The 19,217-nt window shown below is 34.9% G+C and overlaps 2 protein-coding genes across 6 annotated transcripts in view; both read left to right on the plus strand.

The window, feature by feature from the left end:
• Positions 1-134: 134 nt before the first annotated feature.
• On the plus strand, positions 135-5,954 carry ZBTB6 (zinc finger and BTB domain containing 6). Of its 2 annotated transcripts, none has more exons than XM_074211633.1 (2): positions 135-190; positions 1,410-5,954. In XM_074211633.1, the coding sequence occupies exon 2, from the start codon at positions 1,417-1,419 to the stop codon at positions 2,695-2,697; it is 1,281 nt and encodes a 426-aa protein (XP_074067734.1). In that variant the 5' UTR covers positions 135-190; positions 1,410-1,416; the 3' UTR covers positions 2,698-5,954. The 2 variants fall into 2 exon arrangements, with proteins under 2 accessions (XP_074067734.1, XP_074067733.1); XM_074211632.1 differs by lacking the exon at positions 135-190 and adding an exon at positions 501-590 and having other exon boundaries at positions 1,410-5,953.
• Positions 5,955-8,038: 2,084 nt separating this feature from the next.
• RC3H2 (ring finger and CCCH-type domains 2) overlaps positions 8,039-19,217 on the plus strand; it is a 58,900-nt gene continuing 47,721 nt past the window's right edge. For all 4 annotated transcript variants that reach the window (XM_074211634.1, XM_074211636.1, XM_074211635.1 and 1 more), the window contains exons 1-3: positions 8,039-8,236; positions 16,838-17,134; positions 17,644-17,761. In XM_074211634.1, the coding sequence (XP_074067735.1) occupies positions 16,904-17,134; positions 17,644-17,761 (349 nt within the window). In that variant the 5' untranslated portion in view covers positions 8,039-8,236; positions 16,838-16,903. The remainder of the gene's footprint in view (positions 8,237-16,837; positions 17,135-17,643; positions 17,762-19,217) is intronic.

Below are 19,217 nucleotides of genomic sequence, written 5' to 3' on the forward strand. Positions count from 1 at the left end.
TGTTGCCGCGGTCGCTACTAAATCAGGGGGAGCGACCACTGGAGGGTGAAGTCGACTTGCCCCGGAAGAGTTTTGTCCCAGGTTGGGCCAAGCTTCCGGACTGGGCAGCGGTTGTAGCCGTCTCCGCTGCTGTTGCCCGAGGGGCTCACCTTGGAGGGCGCAGTTAACTGCTGGTCCGTGGCCACCGCGCGTGAGTGTAAACGGTGGGAACGCTCGGGTCAGCTCGGGGCTGGCGGTGGGCAGAGGTCAGAGGTCAGGCTCTGGACTCGAGGCCTTTCCCTGTTCTTTATTGCTAGGGTTTGGAGAGAAGGGGCCGCAGAAGGAGGGATAGGCCCTGGGATGGACTCTGGCAAGGGGGAAGCGACCGTGCGATGGCAACAGCTCCACTGACAGCACTCGTATGAGGTCGGCAGGGATTTTAGCATCCACCTTTGATAAATTTAGAAGTCGAGGCTCGAGGAGGTTATTCATGGCCTTTTAGATTGGAAGAGCCTTTCCAGAGGATCCGTACCAACTCCCTTATTTGATAGATGAGGAAACAGCCGCAGAGAGTTTACGAAGATTTGTTCTTGGTGATTGAGCAAGCGAAGGTGAGAATCATATTTTTAATCTAGGTTTCCTAACTCAGCCTAATGCCCCTTCCACTATATCGCTCTGCTTTTCTAACTAGATTGAGTCTCCTAACGATAGAGTTCCAAGGGATCATTTAGTTTTGACTTTTTTTAGGGAAGATGCCCCGATGCCACCTTCTCATCCTTTCCTGAATGAATTTGCTGTTTGCCTTGTACCAATAACAGCTTACATTTTATTTAGTCCAGCAATTTTTACTGGTGAATAAACTGAAGACAGGAGAGGTGAAACATCTAGAATAGGAGAAATATTTTACCCAGAGAAGAGCAAATTTGGGTTTAGGGGGCATGAATACTTTTCAAATATTTGTCACATATTGTAGAAGAGGACTTAGATTTCAACTAAATCCTAAAGAACAAAATGGGAAGTAGGACTTGTGAGTATAATTTTTAGGGAAGTAGGTTTTAGCTTAAAATGAGGAAGAATTTAACAGTTGTCTAACAGTGGAATAGGTTGTCTTGTGAGGTAGTAAGCTTCAAAAGAAAGCTGGCTTACCCCGTTTGAGCTAGGCCATTTAGGGTACCTGACTTCCATGAATGTTATGGGCTTCAGGTAGGAGTTGAACTAAATGATCTACAAATGTTCTCCCCTCCCTGTATTTCTAAAAAATTATAAGGCAACAGATTCAAAGTCACATAACAAGGTAGTATCAAAATATCTGCCAGCATTTAGACTTGACATAGTTAAATGATTCTTTTCAAACTACAGTAATTTAAAACACTTTTAAGTTGGAGTGACATCTCCCACTATAACATTTATGTTTTGTTTTTCTTAATAAGTGTGACCATGGCTGCTGAATCTGATGTCCTGCACTTCCAATTTGAACAACAAGGTGATGCTGTCCTACAGAAAATGAACCTCTTGAGACAGCAGAATTTATTTTGTGACGTATCCATCTATATCAATGACACGGAATTCCAGGGACATAAAGTGATTTTTGCTGCTTGCTCAACTTTCATGAGAGATCAGTTTTTACTCAACCAGTCAAAGCAGGTCAGAATTACCATATTGCAGAGTGCAGAGATTGGCCGAAAGCTATTACTCTCCTGCTATACTGGTGCACTGGAGGTTAAAAGGAAAGAACTTTTGAAATATTTGACTGCTGCAAGTTACCTTCAAATGGTACATATTGTGGAGAAGTGCACAGAAGCTTTGTCCAAGTATTTGGAAATAGATTCTTCTATGAAGAACAATAGTCAAGGTGCTGAGATATGTCATTCCTCTTATCCAGAGCTAAAGGATGAAGATGAAAATTTAGAGAGAGATTGTGAAATAATTGAGATTTCTGAAGACAGCCCTGTAAACTTGGACATCCAAGTTAAGCAAGAAAAAGAGAATGCTTTGCAGCCTACTATACAGAGCTTGATAATGGACAAAAAAGATATGAAAACATCAGAGATTTCAACAGTTGAAATAGGATATAAAGATGATGAAATTTGCATCTTCCGAATGGATTCCATCAATGTGCCCACTATAGAAAGTGAGCAGTTTTCACAGCCTTGTACCTCTTCTAAATCAAATATGTATTTCCCAGAAACACAGCATTCATTGATTAATTCTACAGTGGAAAGTAGGATGACAGAACTTCCTGGAAATCACTTTCCAGGGTTTATTGGTGAAAATACAGAAAGCAGTGTTGGTGTAACAAATGGACTTCAAAGTCTAGAAGAGGGTTATTCCTGGAGGCACCAGTGTCCCAAGTGTCCGCGAGGATTTCTTCATCTTGAAAACTATCTTCGGCATCTGAAAATGCACAAACTGTTCTTGTGTTTGCAATGTGGAAAAACATTTACACAGAAGAAAAATCTTAACCGACACATTCGAGGTCATATGGGCATTCGACCATTCCAGTGTTCTGTGTGTTTAAAGACATTCACTGCTAAGAGCACTCTTCAGGACCACTTGAATATTCACAGTGGAGACCGACCCTATAAATGTCATTGTTGTGACATGGACTTCAAGCACAAATCTGCCCTTAAAAAGCACTTAACTTCTGTTCATGGGAGAAGTAGTGGTGAAAGGGCAAACCTTGACATCATCACAAAAGTCAAAATAGACTATGATTAATATTAATATAAGCTTGCTTTGGACACTTGATATTATAAACTATTATCTTGAGTTCTGCAAAAATACTCTTTTCTAATTCTACATTCCATCCTTCCTATATTTGTCTTAATTTTGGATGTATTGTCATGCTAATGTTTTTGTAATATCTATTCTTAAAAGTTGTTGGAGTTAATGGAATGGTTGATAGATTTCTGTTTGCTTTAAATTTTATCACCAAAATATTAATTAGTTGATTTTCATAGCCAACCTATTTGGTACTTTTTAGAATGTTGTAAACATAGATTCTCTATTAATATTGTTAATTGACTCTTTACTAAGGGGCAGAAAGAATTCAGTGGGTTTTTTCGGATTTTTTTTTTTTGAATTTGCATTGTTAGTGCTTTACACAGGAATAGCAACCATATTTTACTTGTACTCTTATCTTGGTGACCAGGAGAAGAAAATAAATCATGGACTATCATTCTTGGTTCATTTTGGAATCACTTAAGAACTGTTTGTCCTATAGAAGAAAGCAAATGTGATGAATCTTTTCCTAACTAGGATAAATATATTGGTTACTTTTATAAATTCTGCCACTTTTTCTAAACCAAATAGGTTAACTATCTGGTTGAAATTATAAAAAAATAATATTTCTTATTTATAAAAAATATTACTGTTGCCTCCAGATAAATTATTCAGCCTATTTATTTCAGTGTGAATATTTTCTCCATTTATCTAAAGGGCATCCATCCACACTTTTTCAGTCTATGTGATTGGCTTTATCTTTATATCAATCTTCCATAAGGGTCCAACCTAACACATCAGGTGTTATCATCTGGATCTTTTTTTCAACTGTTTGAGGGATAACATTGCAGAATTTGTGCATTCTATCCATCTATTATTTCTCTTGTTAGTTTTTTGCCAAACCACTTTGCTAATCCTTATTAGTATGTTTTATACAAATTTTTGGGCACACATTATCATTGTGAATATGTTGCTGCCTACTTGTGCCACCAAAGGAATATGCAGGGTTAAAGTTGATTTTTTTTAATACACATATGTAAATGTAATATGTATACACATATTTTCCAAGATGTGTATATGTTTTATATGTAAAAACATACATATGTAACTATACACATAGATAGAAATCTATAAACATTTCTCTCACTGGAATAAAAAGGAATTATACCCATGCAATTTTTTTTAAAAATATATTTTAATTTATTTCCATTTGACAATAAGTTTGGCTTATTTGAATTACTGATTCACATACTTTGTAAAGGAATACTAAATAAGCTGTGATCTCTAGATCATTTTTAATACAGACATATCAAATATTTTTATTATTATGATTTTGTAACCAATGAGAAACAGTATTTCCTAGAAATACACAATTTATAAAAACATGGAATGTGTTCTTCATAACACTACTTTTACTTTGTCTTGGCAATATCTTTTTTTTTTGTTATGGCAGTGCTTTAACCTAGTTGTTTTTTTTTAGCTTAGTATTGTACGTGGAAGGTTGTGATTTTTCTTAGTGATAAATTTTTATTCATGTGACTAGGGCTAACTTTCAAGGATTGATAATAAAATAATGAGTACTTTTTTTCTTATGCAGATATAGGTATTCTCCATGGATGTGCCAAAAGTAAAACTATATATGTACAGTAAGTATAGTGGAAGTAAATTAATTTTGATTCTTTTTAATGCTAAAGCTCCCTATTATTTCTATATATTTATGGTACGGTAGAATCTTGTTGGATTATGACATCTTGTCCACCTCTGAGACAAGTGACTGAGTGTTAAATATATTTCAGTAGCCTCCTAATTAATCTCCCTTCAATAGATCTCTTCCTGTCTTCCAGACATTCTCCACAAAGCTGGCAAAGTCATATTCCTAAAAGCACAAGTCTGAACAACACTTCTATACTCTTCTAAATCAAGTGACTCCCTATTTCTTTTATGATACAAATTCTTGTTCTTTAGCATTTAATCTCATTAATCTTTCTCCAGTTTTCTTTTCCATTCTTATTATAGGTTCCGACAACCTGAACTACCTGCTCCCCATACTAGACACAGCATCTCATTTCTCTGAGACTTTGTGTCCTCATTCTGGAATGTATTCTCTCTCTCAGCTCTGCCTCTGAATACTTAACTTTCTTTAATGCTTAACTCAAGTGCCACCTTCTACGTGAGGCCTTTATTGATTCTCCTAGTATCCTTCCTTCTTGCCCTACCTCCCGTTTACTTTATATTTGCTATGTGTATATTTTGTATTTACTTATCTGTGTACGTTCTCCTTTATAGAATGTAAGCTCCTTGAGGGAAGGGATTGTTTTATCTTTGTAGCCCCAATGCCTGGTACATAGACATTTAATAAATGCTTGTTAATTGATTGGTTGTGCCTCTTGCAATATAGGAATTAATTGTGTAAAAATCTTGACAAAATACAAATTAACCTAAAAGACAAATATCAGGCTTCTCATCACAAAAATCCAGGTGATGACTTCTGATGGGGTTAACCTGAACCTTTATGGAAGACTGCTATAAAGACAAAGCCAATCACACACCATGGATGATCCTAGTGTTGTATAGGCATTCTGTGGGATATTTTTGTTGAAATGCCATATTTTCAAATGGTTCAACTATTTTTGAGGATTTTGTTGACAGGGATTTTTTTTTTTAATGCCCAAACCCATGGGGTTAACAGTGTGGAATGTTCTCTATGACTGTGGAGAAGCAATGTTGTCTACCAGTTTTAGAGAATTGCTTGACGATACTGAGAAGTTAAATGATTTTCTAATTTTAATGCTACTTAGTATTGGATGCAGAATTTGAACCAAGTCTGTCTTATGCTAAGGATGGCCTTTCTATAGCTCATGCCACCCCTCAGATGAGAATCATTTAATATATTGGTGCTAAAGATTGTTACTAGGATATTTGTGAAAAACATAATATTAAAGGATCACAGAATCTTAAATGTTGAAAATGTCATTTAGATTTTCTGCACCTTTCCATATATGCAAAAAATGAAAAGAGTGAATTTGATTTATTAGATTTCAGCTCTGATTTATGAAATTAAATTCCACTGGTCATCTGAGCTAGAAGATTGAGATAACTTGAAGAGGGATTCTTAGATCTACACAAAATGTTTTAAATGATAGAATTTCACTTCAATGGATCTTTTTCCTTAGAAAATATTCTTTCAATAAACATTTTTAAGTTACTGTTTATGAATGGAGCAATGGGCTTATGTGCTAGGATTTACATTTTTCCAAAATACTTTCCTTACAAAAATTTCATGAAATAAGAAAGTACAATTATCCCAATTTGACAGAGATGAAATTGAAAAATAGCTTTGCCTAAGATACACTGAGTAAGACATGGTCCTTGCTTTCAAGGATCTCACTTTTTCAGCAATTAGTACTGTCTTTTGAGTTTAAAATTTAGATATTTGGATATTTAGATAAACAACTTTTAGAAGAAATTTTTTTTTAAGGTTTTTGCAAGGCAAATGAGATTAAGTGGCTTGCCCAAGGACACACAGCTAGGTAATTAGTGTCTGGGGCTGGATTTGAACTCAGGTACTCCTAACTCCAGGGCCAGTGCTCTATCCACTGCACCACCTTGCTGCCCCAAGAAATTTTGAGATTTAATTTGAAGTTTTATTTTTCCTCATTGGTAGTTTAATGTTTTAAAATTTAAATTATTTTGTGGGTAGCTAGAATGGTTTATAAGAACATTTTTGGGGAATGTACATCTTGCCCAGTTCAATTTTTGAAAAATATTTCCTATTGTAACTAGCTTAGGGACTGAGATACATATATATATTGATACACATAGATGTGTCTACAGATATTTACACATATGTATTTATACCTCATGAGAATCTTTTTGTAAAGCACTCTTGGATCGTTGGGATAGAGAGGTCAAGTACTAGTCATACTGTTCAATAACACAACGTTTCCATGAAGAGTTCTCAGCTTTGTGTGCTTGAAAAATCCCAATAGGGATTGGTAAATGGAATCTAATTTTAGGAATGCAAGTGTGTTAGGGTAGAAAAGGGAAAAGAGAAAACAAGTATTTATTGCCTACCATGTCCTAGAAATTGCTAAACCCTTCTTATAAATATTTGGTACAGAGTAGAAAGTTTTTATTGTAGAGAAACGGAATGCGATTTTTTTTCATGGTCAAGAGAAAATGAGAAGGACCATATTTTTGAATTAAAGCTTTGACTTTACTCTGTTTTAAAGATCTTGAGGAAAACTAGCCATTGATTTCCAAATGAAATGCCATTTGTCCCTTTTCCCCTGACTTTTATCATTTTCTCAAATGAAACTGACATTAATATTCAGGATTTAAATAAGAAAGTAGTGAGTTTGTGGAGATTTATGAATTTTCAAGAAAAGGTAGGGCCTTGAGGTTTACAACAAAAATTCTTTCCTTGTTTGCAAACCTTAAAAGTGTAATTCACAATAACTTTGTGAGGTGAGAGGATTATTTCTATTTTACAAATGAGGAAAGAGACTTAGGTAAAATGCTTTGGTCAGTCACCCACTCAAAGCAATTCCTATACTTTCTTTGGTTTAGTCTGCAAAGTGGAAGTTAACTTCATTTCAAATCCATAGCAACAGAAGAAAATTTCATCAATTACTTAACTACTTGTTTTTAATTGGTAGAGAACATGCATCAGGAAAACTTAAAACATCTAAGTTTAAAACTTCCTATATCAAAAGGTTTGTGTATCCACTAAATATCAGAAACGGCAGTTTCAGGGGTCATAGAATTTTAGACTTAGAGTAGACCTAAAGGATAATCATTTAACATATGAAAGAGAAATAGCAGGGCTCCATTTACAAACTCGGTCTTATTTGCCATTTGTTCCTAAGGACCAGCTTGGTATGAATTGGGGCCAATACCGTTTCAAAAATAGTTTGGAAGTTATATGCCAACTTTGTGGCGAGACGTAGACGGAGAGAAATTAAATCTCCCCATGTCCTTGAACCACTTCACGGAAGGAACTTTCCTAGACCTCGGTCAACTTTAGCTTGAAACTGTTATGCCGGGTCGCTACACACAGTGGATGGATGGATGGATGGGAATTTCCCAGAAATCTCTTTCGGTCCTCCTCCGCTTCCCAGAGTACCTCAGCAGAGCTCCTTCGTCACGTGAAAAGGGTGACGAGCCTTAAGGGGGAAGCAAAGAGTGAAGAATAAGCATGCGCGATCTCGCGCGAGTTGGGGTGTATCTTCTCGCGAGGGGATCCCGGGGCCCAGCTCCCTCCTCGTCCGCCTCTCGCGAGGAGGTGGAGGAGGAGGAGGAGGAGGAGGAGGAGGAGGAGGTGGCGCCGCTGCGGCCGCCGCCGCCGCCGCCGCCACCGCCAACACCGCCAACGCCTACGGGGCTTCCCCGCTTGCTCCCGATGGAGTTTGAAGCCGCGGAGCCGCAGCCGAGCCGTGCCCCGGGGAGAGGAGGCGCTTTCGTCGCCGACCCCCGTCACCGCCGTCGCCCCGGGGCTCCCCGGAGCGGCCCGTAGCGACCCCGCCCGGGCCCTCAGGTAGGGCGGACGGGCGGGAACCGGGGCCTGGGCCTGTGGGAGGCCGTGAGGGGCACTCGGGGAGAACGGCGGCGCCCGGCAGCCGGGGCCGCCTGGCCGCCGGGCTGCCTGCGCTCTCTCGCGCTCCCCTTCTCCCCCAGGGCTCCCGCTGCCACCTCTGTCTCCTCAGCTGGTAGACTGCAGCCGGAGGGGCAAGGCACCCGCTCATCTTCCCTCCCCTCGCCCCGCCCAGGCGGGAGCCGCGGCCGCAGAGCGGGCTTCTTGGGGCAGAGCCCCACCGAGCTCTCTACTGGCTCTCTGTTCTTTCTCCATTTTACGTTTTCCTTTTTCTGCCTTAATATTTTCACTTCTCTTGCTCCCCCCTTTTTTACTCTACTCCCTCTCCGTTCCCTCACTTCCCCCTTTCCCCTCCCCTTTCCCCTCTTTTCTCCTCCCCTTTCTTCTCACGTTTTCCCGTTCTTCTCTTTTCCCCTTCCCTTCCTCTCCCTTCTCCCTCCTCCCTCTCTACTTTCCCAGTCTCCCTCCCCCGGTTCCTTCTTCCCGCTCCTCCTTCCATGTCTTCTAGTCTTCCTCTTTCCCAATACTCCCTTCTGTCTTACCCTCTCCATCCCTACTCTCCTGCCCTCTCCTCTCCCAATCATTCAACGTTTATTACCTATTTTCCTCACCTTCACCCGATCTTTTCCCCTTCCCATTCCCTTGTCATTTCTTTTTTCTTAAAAAAAAAAACAAAGCAAAACAAAAGCAATACATTAAGAGACTAGTCATGATTCTGAAATTAGCAGAATCATGATGTTTGAGAGTTTGAATGGAGTTAGACATCATTCATTCTACCAGTGTGTCATTTCGTCTGAGGCCCAGGTAGGGAATGGAATCTGAGTCTTTCGTGAATAGAAGAAAGACCCTTTTCCTTCTTTACACTCTCACACACCTGTCTTTTTTGAATAACAGCCTCTGTATTTTGAACCACACTAAAAACAATGCCCCTTGGTACCATGTAAAGGGGTCTCAGCAGTAAGAGGAAAGAGGATTGGTTACAGGATGACCCTGGGGATGTGACTGGGATAATTGAATGAAAGAGAGCCAGGGAATTTATTTATTGGTGTGTTTGTATGTTCTTGTTTTCCTCCTCCTTGCGGGAAAGCCTCTTGGGGCGAATCTTCCACCATCTTAGAGGAATGTTGTAAAGCATCATTGTTTTAAAGACATTTAAAACAGAACTGGACATCACATTAGTGAATGAATCAAAGGGAATACTTGTCCTTAGCATTAAGGAATTGAAAAGGTTATGATGGCTGTTTTCATCTTTAGTTTCACTAATAAAGCAATATTGACAAATGGAAAAGGGTCAGGAATAAAAAGTAGTATTTATTATAAGGAGTATGCCTAACCTGAATGCTCACATCTCTCTCATGGGTATTTTACTAATACATGTTAGATTTTTTTTCCTGAATCATATTTGGAAGCTCTTGTATCTCTTTAAATTTGACTTCTCTCCCCACCCTCATATCATGATTTTTCTAGCTTATTTCCTTTTGTTGTTGGTTTGTTTTTTTTTAGGTTTTTGAAAGGCAAATGGGGTTAAGTGGCTTGCCCAAGGCCACACAGGCTTATTTCCTTTTAACAATAATATATCAAATTCTGTGAACAAAAACCAGTACAAAAAATGTCAACAAAATTTGATTTCTGTTACTTTTGGGGGGGGGAGTGGATGGTTTTCAATTTCAAGATCACATGCACTAGAAGCCTGTATTAATTGGGCAGTTTCCTTACTTGATTACCAACTTTTTATTTTGCTATATTTACTACTTTAAAAAAACATCATTTTCATGAATTTTTTTGGTATTTCTAAGTTTTTTAAGTTAAAAAACAGAAATTTGTATTGTAGTTTAAGCATTTTAGAGTTTTATAGTTCCAGCAATATTCCAAGAGTGTTCTTTTATTATCCAGAAACATCAATTTTTCTCCCAGAATTGAAAAATTAAGCAAACTGATAAAGCATTCTGAAGAAAAAATGATTGTTGTACTGTATCCATTCACTGTTAATGTTATTAGTAACATTTTGATTTTCCTTATTGTCTTTGTAATTATGTGAAAGGCTTTTTTCCGAGTGACTTTTGCACTCATTTCTTTTTAGTAAAGAGACATTAACAGAATATAAAGTAAAGTTGCTTTTGAATCCTCTTTTATTGTAATGTGGACTTCAGAGCATTGGCTGCTTATCCAAGAAATAAATTATTTCATTAAAAGCAGTCAAATGAAAACAAACTTGATAGAGCTTATTATTCAAAATTAGCCTAATAGCACTGGAAGGATAAAGAGCTTGATTTTCACTGGGAAGGATAAATATGCACAGCAAAAATTACTTGATAAACACAACTGTGCCATCTAAAGGGGATGTGTTTTCATTTTTGGTCTTGATAACTGCTGAAGGATCATGAATTTGACTGGGAGTGGTAGATTATAATAAAATAGGAAAAATATTTGTTTTAGAAAATATCATTTGAGAGTGTAATCTTAAATCCATTTAAGAATTGATTTAAACTCCAAAATCACTTGAACAGTAGTTTAAACAGCTGAACTATGGAGAATTCTTCAAAATGATATATTTGAGCCTTTTCTCAAAATCGGGATAATTTAGAGTACTAATTTAGAATCTTAGATTATTTTCTTTTTTTTTTTGAATTAGTAGCTGAAAGTGCAGGCAAAATGATTTAAATCCATTTAAAATTCTAATTATGAATTTTAAGGTATCTAAATGAGAAGTATTATGTTATGTTTGCAATAATGTTGAACTTTAACCATAAAAAAATCAGTACCAGTAGTTGCTATGCAATTCTGATTGAGTTACTTAATCTTTGTGCCTAAATTCCCTCATTTGTAAAATGGTGGAAATAGTACTTAAACTGAGAGACATTCTGTCATAATGAGCAGAAATCTTACCTGGGAGTCAGCAAGACACTTAATTTTTCAATGATCTAGACAATCCTCTTAAGTTGTAGAAAATTTATGCATCTGCAATGGTGGAGACAGTTTCTTTCCTTACCAAGGGTTCCTTAAAGCATTGAAATCCCCCTCATGTATTTCATTATTATCTCTCTCACAAGGAATAGTATTTGTAAACTTAAAACTACTACTATTCATAATAAATAATGGTCTTTTGAACTTAAATTTAATTGTAAGCCATCCATACTTTTTTACACTGACTTTTTTTCAGGGCCTCTTATTTCAAGTGTTCTGGTAGCTCTTCTGTTGCTTCCATTGATATTTCCTTGGTATCACTGAAGTTACTGGGACTGACCATCTGTAATTTCTTACAGAATGACCTATCCATTTCCTTTTCTCTAGCACTTATAGCTAGGATCATAGCTTTCAGAACCAGATGAGAGTTAAGAGATTATCTAGTTGGTCTCTTTCTCTCTCTTCTCCCTCCCTGCCCCCCATCCCTCTTAAAGAAACTTAGGTTCAGAATGGTAAAAGTGACTTGCCCAAGGATATACTGGTAAAGAGTATACAAATATGAAGTAATATCTTATTTATACCATTTTTACATGTGATTTACAAACCTAATACACCTATTTGAGACAAAGATTTGATTAGTTTACATGTAATAGCCAAACTTAATATAGTTTTCGTATTGTAGACTATATAAAAATAAAAATAGTGAGTGAGGAATTTTTGCAGTGGTAGAATTCTAAACTTTTTTCTACAGTAATATGAATTCAAATACAACAATGAACTTTTTTTTTTGATAACAGATTATGGTTTGCTAATAATAGAAAGCAAAATTTATTAAGTGTATATAATGTTTGCTCTTTTGAAACAATATTTTCATCCTTCCATCATATTTGTCACGTAAGTTAGTAACTTTTTTGTAGTTTTCCATGTTAGCAAATGTTACAAAGAGGGGTTTATGTCTTGAAAAGCTATTAGAACAGGTCTCATTCAAAAAAGCATTTTAAGTGCCTACTCTATGTATAAATGTGGAAGGTACAAGAAAAGGAATAAATCAAATTATGATTTTTAAAATTCCTTATTTAGCTGCCCTATAGTTATAGTAACTAAAAGTTTGCCTAATAAAAATTAATTTTAAATGTTTTCCTCAGTGCTTTCAATGATTGAAATTTAGAATTTTTTCTTAGATTATTTTTGTGGTCCTTGGAAAATTCATTTTGTCTTTAAATATTTTATTATTCTGCAAACCACATTGTTCTCATAACATTTAAATTAGAATTTTACAAACCTACGGTTAGTGTTTTGGGTTAAGGAATTTATATGACCCCAACTTTTTATTGCTTAATTTAAGTGCTTTTTTTCAACACAAATTTTCAAGATTAGTTTTTTAAAATCTTTTTTTTTTGGCTTCATGTAAGAGAAAAGTATTACACTCAGAATTTTATTTTATTTTATTTTATTTTTTTATTTAATTTTTTTTTTTGCAAGGCAATGGGGTTAAGTAGCTTGCCCAAGGCCACACAGCTAGGTAATAATTTAGTGTCTGAGACCGGATTTGAACTCAGGTACTCCTGACTCCAAGGCCAGTGCTCTATCTACTGCACCACCTAGCCGCCCCTACTCAGAATTTTAAAAAAATTCCACTTTTAAATAGATCAGAAGTCTATTTATACAGCAGTAGCAATTAAGAATATATTCATTGACAGAAATTCTCCAATATTTGAGTTGAAGAACTGCCATATTATTTTCATATGACTTTTAAGTTATATGGAAGAGTGAAGTGTTAATCGTCTTGCTCTCTGAAAATATTTAACAAATGAAGTAGTCTTGAGGAATCTGAGTAATCTTTTTATCTCTGCCTTTAAAAAACATAATAGACATAAATGAATATATAACTTCATTCAGAGTTGATTCAGTCTATCTGGAAGGAAATTTACTCTATTTCCTATAATAAATTTTATCTTTTATTTTTAAAGACATTTATTTAAATTTATGTGGAAATTAAATTGCCCACATATTCTATTTTAAGACTTTTAATGTGTTTGAAAACACTTGCGCAAATAATTGCCATCTACCTTTTTTCTTTAGTAGTTGTTATCATTTCTTCAGAAACCATGTTTAAAGTGATTTGGAATGGAAAGGATTTTAAAATTTCATTGTATAGCTGACTTCAATTTTGAATTCTTTTCTAAGAAATTTAAACTTTCTACCAATGATGATTGTCTTAGTAAATAAAAGATTTGAAAGACTATTTTTGCTAATTTAATAGACTTCTAGAATTTACCTTCTGAATTAGTATTTCTAAACAAGTAATTGTAAAACAGGAATCTATGACATATTTTAGTGGTCCTATTTGACTGAATGAGAGTACTCCAGATTTTAGGGAAAAACATGACCGGTAAACAAATGATCTCTTCGTCTAATGCCATTGAAACTTTTTGTTTTTTTCCAGCTTGTAAGTACTGTTGTAATATTAGAAATTAATTTTTTTAACATTAAAATTTTTTTTTAAACTTCTTAGCCATGGGTGTGGCATTGTGAATCTGGAAGATATAAACTTGCCTAGAAAGATCTGAGAATTTCTTTTTGTTTTTTAAATTTATTTAAGGCAGTGAGGTTAAGTGACTTGCCCAAGGTCACACAACTAGGCAATTATTAAGTGTCTTGAGATCAGATTTGAACTCAGTCCTCTTGACTCCAGGGGCCAGCCACCTAGTTGCCCCGAGAATTTCTTCTATAATAAATTTGTAAAACTAATCAGCTCTTTTTATATCTAGAATTGAGTTTAATATAAAATAATTGAAACAGAATAGTATTTTCCCTTTGAATTTTGGGGGGACATTTTTTTGTTTTGTAATTTACCTTGATTCTCAGATTGTGTTTTAAAACCTTTAAAAATCTCTAATGATGCTCAACAGTGTATTAGCAAGTAACCAGTTTTATGAGCAAAGTATAGTATCAGCTGTATAATTGTCCTAAATGACCAGATTTTTAGTACTCAGAAAACCTGTCAAATTTATATAAGTACTTTTTAATTGTCCTGAATTTGAGTTAAAAAATACTTTTTGAAATATCTTAGATTCAATCTTGTATCTGCATGCTTTTAAGTTGGAGACCATGACACCAACAAAAATGCCATATTCTTGAATATAGATTATTTGGAGTTTAAATATCTTTGCTATATTATCTCTTGAGTATTCATATGTTGTCATAAAATCAAAGGATTAGAGTAGGAGGAAATATATAATCGAATTTCGGTTTACACCTTTTTCAGGCCTTTCTAATTTCAAATTTCATAAATGGGTACTTTTCCATCCTTTACATAGTAGTAGTTGTATTAATTAGACTAGGTGGGGTGTTCACCTTTAAGTCCTACTACCAAGGTAGACTGAGACCTGCTGATCTGAGTTTGGGAGTTCAGAATTGCATTGGGCTAGGTTGATGAAGTGTCTGCACTAAGACCAGTATGTCCCTTAGAAGGTGGGGAGGGGGAAACTCATCAAGTTGCCTAGAAGTTGGAATCTAAGCATCAAAGATCCTATAATAATCAATAGTGAGATCCATCTATGGGTAATCTTTGTACTTCTTGTTGGCTGAGATAGAAAGACCATGTTTTAAAACAAATAGAAATAGATTTATGATCAGCCATATGCACTTGTGGAAGTTTGGTTAACTTATTGTGCTAAATCTTTTGCCTTTCTGGATTTGAGGAATCTTTTTCATTGATCCTCTGACTTTTAAAAGATCTTAGGCTCATTGGTTGGGGAACACTGATACGATTTAAATACCTTTTACAGTTGAGGAACCTGAGATCTAGAGAAGTCAAGTGATTTGCCTGAGGTCACAAAGGTGGCAAACCTGATGCCAAATTCAGTGGTCTTCCCCAAAAAAATGATTAAAGATTTGCAGTCTTTGAAAACAAAGAAAAGAACTGTGACAAACTTTCTTCTAGATTCAGAAATTCTATGTATCAGTAATATCTTTTTCTTTGTACTGTTTAAGTATTTTAGTTTTACAGATAATAATTTTTGTAATTGACTTTGCTTGTGTTAACATTTCAAATCGTACATCAGTATTAATGCAACTTGCTCATATATATTGATTTTATTTTATGTCAGCATAGGAAATAAAGCTTTACTAGTTGCTATTATCAATTTGGGTAAATCTAATTTTTTTATACCTCAGTTTCCTTTTCTGTAAAATGAGTGCTTTAGATTTGTTGTTGCTGTCAGATTACATTAGATTAGATTAGGTGACCTTACTTAAGCTCTAAATCTTTCATCCTGTGATGCTGTGATATGTTATACTTGGAGGAATATTACATATGGCTTCCTTTTTTTTTTGTTTTCAATCAATAAGTCAGTCAATAAGCATTAAATTGATTTGAGTCTGGGATTCAGTTTCTTTATCTGTGTCATGTGGACTTTCAAGCCATTCAGTTATAACTTGCTTATATCTGAAAATTCCCAGATTTTCCAAACCTGGAAATCTGTAAGTGAATAGGCTTGTTCACATTTCTCTTTTTTGCATTGAGGTAGATATTTGTAGAAACTACTATAATGTAAGCTCTATGTGGGCAGAACAGGACAAAGCTTTTCTAAGTTCTCTCTCCCATTTCTTCCTTCTATTCCTTCCCCCCCAACAATACATTTAGTCTCTTGTTAAATTAAATTTCAAGTTTTTAAATGAGATTTAAAAGTTACTCTTTAATTCCTAAAGTTTAAAATTCAGAATTAATGTGATCACAGATATACAGATAATATAAAGCATAAATTTGGGCTTCATGTAATAACTGCTTCCTGCCTATAAGAAAAAATTTTCTTACCAATGGTTAAAAATAAAATTACCTACAAAAATCTCCAAATTAAGTAAATTGCTTCATTTTAAACCATTCCAGGAAAAATGGATCCATAGCTCATAAGTGCCAATTTTATGAAGTGAATCACAGTTGGTTTTATAGTTTTGAGCTTTTATTGTGACAAAAACATCTTTAGATTGAGGAATAGCATTGAAATGCTTTAAAAATTACTTGTGATTCTTTAAAAATATACTTTTTACAGCTTGTAATTGTTACTTTTTATTTTGTGATTGTATTTAGTCACTAAGGAACATCCCAAACCTTTTAAGTTTCTTAAGTAATGAAGAAAGTTATTTGTTTGATGTATTTTATCTGACTTTTAATAAATTACCTCTGCCATTATGAATATTCATTTGGAAAATAGTCCCTTTCCCTTTTACATAAAATTTGTATTATTGTGCACGTCTCTAAAAATGAAGAAAACAAAATCTGCTTAAACTTTGGTCATTGTCAATTGTTTATTGTCATGGCATTTCAATTGTTGAATTAGTTGATAAGAATGATTGCTATGTAATTTTATTTTCACACATGTTTATTGAAATTTTAATTTAGTTTCATTCAGTTTCAGTTTAGTTAAATAATTGAGTGGCAACTAAGCATGAGACCTTATTTGTCTTAATTGAATTATTAGACATTTTATATTTATATAAAATTACTAAATATTTTATTAAGTAAATAAAACAGTGTTTTAGCTTATATAGCAAATCAAAATTGCTTTAATATTTTAGTGTTGATGGTGAAGATATGGGAATAATTTTTTTTTCTTTCTGTTTTTTGTTCCTTTCTAGCTAACATAACACTACACAGTGAAATAATGATCTGCTAGACTGCTAAACAAGCACCCAATTTCCACAATGCCTGTGCAGGCTGCTCAGTGGACAGAATTTCTGTCCTGTCCAATCTGCTATAATGAATTTGATGAAAATGTGCACAAGCCCATCAGTTTAGGTTGTTCACACACCGTCTGCAAGACCTGCTTAAATAAACTTCACCGAAAAGCATGCCCTTTTGACCAGACTGCCATCAACACAGACATTGATGTGCTTCCTGTAAACTTTGCACTTCTCCAATTAGTTGGAGCCCAGGTAAGGTATAAAGTTGTACTGATTTTTGTTTTGGCCTTACATGAGAAGTAGCATAAAAATGTTGGGCTTTCACTTAAGATAAATTTGAATGTCCCCTATTCTTGGTTTTGTGAGTACCCAGTCTCATAGAGCCTCCTTCCATGAGGCTAATGATACCTGTATGGTTATACCTTACAGGACTGTGGTGAGGAAGGAACTTTATAAATAATAAAGCACTATGAATATGTTGTTATATATTCAGTAACTTTCAGTAATGGAGAAACAGTTTTGTAAGATTTGAAATTTGTAGACAACATTAGTGTTGAATCAGTTTTCTGGAAAAGCACTTCCGTCTGGTCCATAATTTATTTATTTATAAAATAAATTAGTTGATTTAGATGATCTATAGTTCATTTACAGTTGTTGACATTTTGATTTGATTCTATTAGAATTATAGTTTATGCTGAGCAAGATTATCATATAGAGCTGAATGTATTGAAGCTGTATTTATGAGAAGTTTCCCTTTTTAGGTACCAGATCATCAAACAGTAAAATTAAGTAATCTAGGAGAGAATAAGCACTATGAGGTTGCAAAGAAATGTGTTGAGGATTTGGCACTCTACTTAAAACCACTAAGTGGAGGGAAGGGTAAGTTTCTTAAAAACTATGTCTCTGTTGATTGGTAGGATTTGATGGGAAATTATTAACCATGGAAGAATTAATTTTGATACCCTGAGGTAAAGCACTGAAAATTTTGAAATGGACTTGACAGAAGATCCAACTGTCTTTTTTTTATTGAGAACCTATATTATTATTATTTTGGTTTCATTTTTTATTTTATGGGAGGATTTAAACAGGAATCATATAGGTCAGACAGGCATGGAAGGCCTGCTTCTTGTAGGAATTTTTATTGATAAGTATTCAGATTCATCATAGTAAATAAATGTAACAAACCAAGCAATAGGAGAAATTCATATTCTTTAGTTAAACTAGAACTATTTATTTAGAATTCTTAGAATATACACTTTAACAAATCTTATTAAGGAGACCTTTCTTTTGTTCTGTTGAACTTAAATTTCTTCAGTAAGGATACTGAATCCTGTCTCCAACCTTTACATGTAACCCTATCTAGTCATTTAATCTCTGTGACTTTGTTTCTTCATCTCTGAAAAGTACTGTAGATGATTTTATATATATATATATATATATATATATATGATTCATTTTGAGGAAAGCATTTTGCAGACCTCTAAATATGAGCTACTATCATTGTCTTCTTCATCTTGTTAATGAAATATATTCTTGGCATTTGAGAAATATCAGAGAAATATGGAATGTGATCCCTTACTCAAGGAATTTTAAAAAGTCCAGTGGTTTGTTACATTACTTTTACATAGGATTGTGTGATAAGTCCCAGAAGAAAAATGTTTTGCTTTTAAGTGAAAAGAGAAATTTATTGCTATCATTAGTAATCAATAACTGACAACAGCCAGGTAAACTGTGTTGTCTTTTTATGTGACTGCTAAAGGATGGAAGCTTCTCATGCAGTAAAAGTGAAGGATAACAGATGGATAGTCTGAGTGTTGTCTTGTTATCTATGAAATATTAAAAAGCTAGAGGAGCATCACCAGTATGTGTGGTAGATTCCATATGGAAGATACATGGAAGGGAAAGCACTCAGGATATAAAGACCTGGATAAGTTTACACTGGAGAGAGAGAGAATTCACATTAATCAGATTACTGTCTGTTAAAGTATCTGTTATTAATGGATCCAGAATACTTTCTTTAGTCTATATGCAATAAAATATCATTGACCATTATATGCATATCAGAACCCAAGTTGTCTTGATGAACCCAAAATATTTAGTATTTAGAGTGAGAAAAGACGTTAAAGGCCTGAGTTTCTTATTTTATTGTTAAAGAAACTAGGGCTTAGCCTTGCCCTTCATAAATTTAATGGTCTACCCAAACTGGTCTTGGATATGGAGGCAAAGATTTGGAGTCGGGATAACCAGAGTTCAAATTCTGCCTCAGACATACAAGCTATATAACGTTGAGCAATCAGAAAGTAGATATTAGTCATAAGCAAAGCATATACTATGA

This window comes from Macrotis lagotis, chromosome 1 (genome assembly GCF_037893015.1).
Source record: "Macrotis lagotis isolate mMagLag1 chromosome 1, bilby.v1.9.chrom.fasta, whole genome shotgun sequence".
NCBI classification, from domain to species: Eukaryota; Metazoa; Chordata; class Mammalia; order Peramelemorphia; family Peramelidae; genus Macrotis; species Macrotis lagotis.

Excerpts from the sequence above, each read along its gene's own strand:
- ZBTB6 (XM_074211633.1), top strand. The coding sequence starts at position 1,417 with ATGGCTGCTGAATCTGATGTCCTGCACTTCCAATTTGAACAACAAGGT.